The sequence below is a fragment of the Empidonax traillii genome, unplaced genomic scaffold, assembly GCF_003031625.1.
Source record: "Empidonax traillii isolate 1590-97213 ecotype Southwest subspecies unplaced genomic scaffold, ASM303162v1 scaffold332:size1087224, whole genome shotgun sequence".
Taxonomy (NCBI): domain Eukaryota; kingdom Metazoa; phylum Chordata; class Aves; order Passeriformes; family Tyrannidae; genus Empidonax; species Empidonax traillii.
Genome location: NW_020955525.1, coordinates 663,783 through 666,046, shown reverse-complemented (window position 1 = coordinate 666,046; position 2,264 = coordinate 663,783). Strand labels below are relative to the sequence as shown.

The following is a 2,264-nucleotide window of genomic DNA, read 5'->3' as shown; positions in this document are numbered from 1 at the left end:
CAACCCTTTCAGGCAGTCTAGTATTAGAGAGCTCTATAGTACATGACAAATGTTTTTGATCTGAGAACCATACTTCTATTATTTTACCTGTGTGTAAATCCTGTGAATATTAAAATTTTCATAGGCTTTTAAAATGGTTTAGAGAAAGAGAGAAACTGCTTTTAAACAATGCAAGGCTATAGGTCTTTATTTTTGAAAGCATTCAATAGGCTCTATAAACACATACCTCACTTTTAATACCATGTAATTCCGTAGTTCAGTAGTTCAGTGGGATAATGCACTGACTCTCTAAAGAGCTTGTGGAAATGAAACATTTAACATCAGCATCATGGGGCTTATTTGGTAGCTCATTTGCAGTAATTTATTGATAACATCTCAAGGAATCATGGAATCATTCTCACTTTTGTTGACAAATCATTCCCAAACATACTTTGAGGGAATGAGATAGATGTGGTAATAAAATATTTTACATTATGGTTTTCAGAACTAAAGTTTTATAATGAGAAATTTACTACTGATTTTCTTGAAGCCATGAAAAATGTGAGATGGTGTCTGTCATGGTAGCTATTACAGCATATGCTGTCGTCGCTTTTCCAAGGCCTATTGTGAACTCTATTTATATGCTTGGAAACCAAATTTCCCATGAGCTAAAAAAAAAAAAAAATAAAGCAAGATTGAGGTACGTATATGACTGAGGAGCATATGTAAGTGAGAACTTGGGCAAAGTGTTGGTTTTTTTGAAGAAAGTTTGTGAATTACTGATTTCAATGTGATCAGAATTTCACCTCTAGACTTAAGAAATATTAGTACAAAGGTATTTTAGAAAGAGGAATAAAAGAAGAAGTTATTTTTGAGATATGCGGCTCATTAACATTTCATTTTCTCTATATATTCCTGGATGAAATTTGCTGTAATGCTGTTTCTGTCCTGCTTTTTGTATGTGTGCATCCATGTGTGTGTGTGCGTGTGCATTTCTAGTGAATTTTGTTTCTGCACTACTGGTACTGTTGTGAATACATTCTTCTAATATTTCTTTTAAAAATATTAGTTAATTTTAACTGCTCCTTCTGGTTTACCTGTTTATCAGTTTTGAAGTAGTGATGATTTTGAGTGGAGTCTGCAAGGTGTACAGAGTTTGGCCTTCAAGAAAACAACAGTTACTCTTTTTAATAACTTTTCTATATTGCCAAAAGGTTAATTGTGTCAGAACCTGTTTTCCATTCTCAAGTCGTGTAATAGCTGTGGGACATTTTCTCAGCTGCTGCCCTGGAGATGGAGTTCATTTCACAAGTCCACTCTACTGCCTTACGTCCTCATTAAACTTTCATGATTTTTTAAAGCAGAAGTTTGTTTTTATACAAGTAATTAAGTCATAAATATTTGGAAAATACACCTCATTTATTGATACATTCCTGTATCAGCAAGAATGCCTGCACACTAATATGATAAGATGTTGAATGTGTATTTTAGTGCTGTGGAGTGGTGTCCCAGTGTATTTCTTTTTCTCTTTTGAGCTTCTTCTGAAAAAGGCATAATTTTCCCTCAGCTGTTCTAATTGGCCCACCAATCAATCAATATTATCATAAACTCACATTCTGGAATCTGGCTGAGTGAATCATTTAAATCTTCCTAAGTTCTAAATATCTTTCAAGCATTTAAATTGGCATATTGTTTTTAAGGCTGAGGAGCAACGACTTATAGTTTACAGCCAGCAATCCAAATTTGTTGCTTAGTTGTTCATTATTAGTACTACTTATTCTTATTTTATATTACAATCTACTGATAGAACAGCTGAAAAAGAGAAGAAGAGATGCAAAAGAAAAGAGCTGCATGGTTCTACCTTCATGTCTCTCTCCTTCTTGGCGAGTGTTGCCATTGGACAGAGTTTGTGCATGAAGACACTCGTAGTTTCTCAGGCTGTTGTTGGCTCTGAGGTGGGTGGAAACAGTTCACAAAGGGACTGAAAAATACCTAGACTAAGAGTGCACGGCTGGGAGCAGGGAAGAGAAACAGTTATAGCAAGAAAAGGGACAAGGTGAAAACTTGTTCTGGTCCTCTGAGAGCAGCAAGCTCTTACCGGTCTGGTACTGAGCTGTAAAACCACCTTTGCAAATTAACTTGCTGGTTGCAGTTTTTCCAACCTTCTGCCATCAGCAGCTGCATTTCCCAACCCTTCCATGGGCTCTCCTCCTCTGACACTTTGCTCATCCTGTCTGATAATTGACACTGGCAACAGGTGAATAGAGATCTATGTTCTTAGCATG

The 2,264-nt window shown here is 36.1% G+C and overlaps 1 protein-coding gene across 2 annotated transcripts in view; it reads left to right on the top strand.

Annotated features, from left to right (window-relative positions):
- The window catches only part of IMMP2L (inner mitochondrial membrane peptidase subunit 2), a 419,265-nt gene that overhangs the window by 208,875 nt on the left and 208,126 nt on the right, over positions 1-2,264 (top strand). Inside the window, exon 4 of one of the 2 annotated variants that reach the window (XM_027891848.1) lies at positions 1,194-1,251. The exons of the other annotated variant lie outside the window; for it this stretch is intronic. Coding sequence (XP_027747649.1) covers positions 1,194-1,236 — 43 coding nt within the window. The 3' untranslated portion in view covers positions 1,237-1,251. Of the gene's footprint in view, positions 1-1,193; positions 1,252-2,264 lie in introns of those variants that run through there. 2 annotated transcript variants of the gene reach the window in all.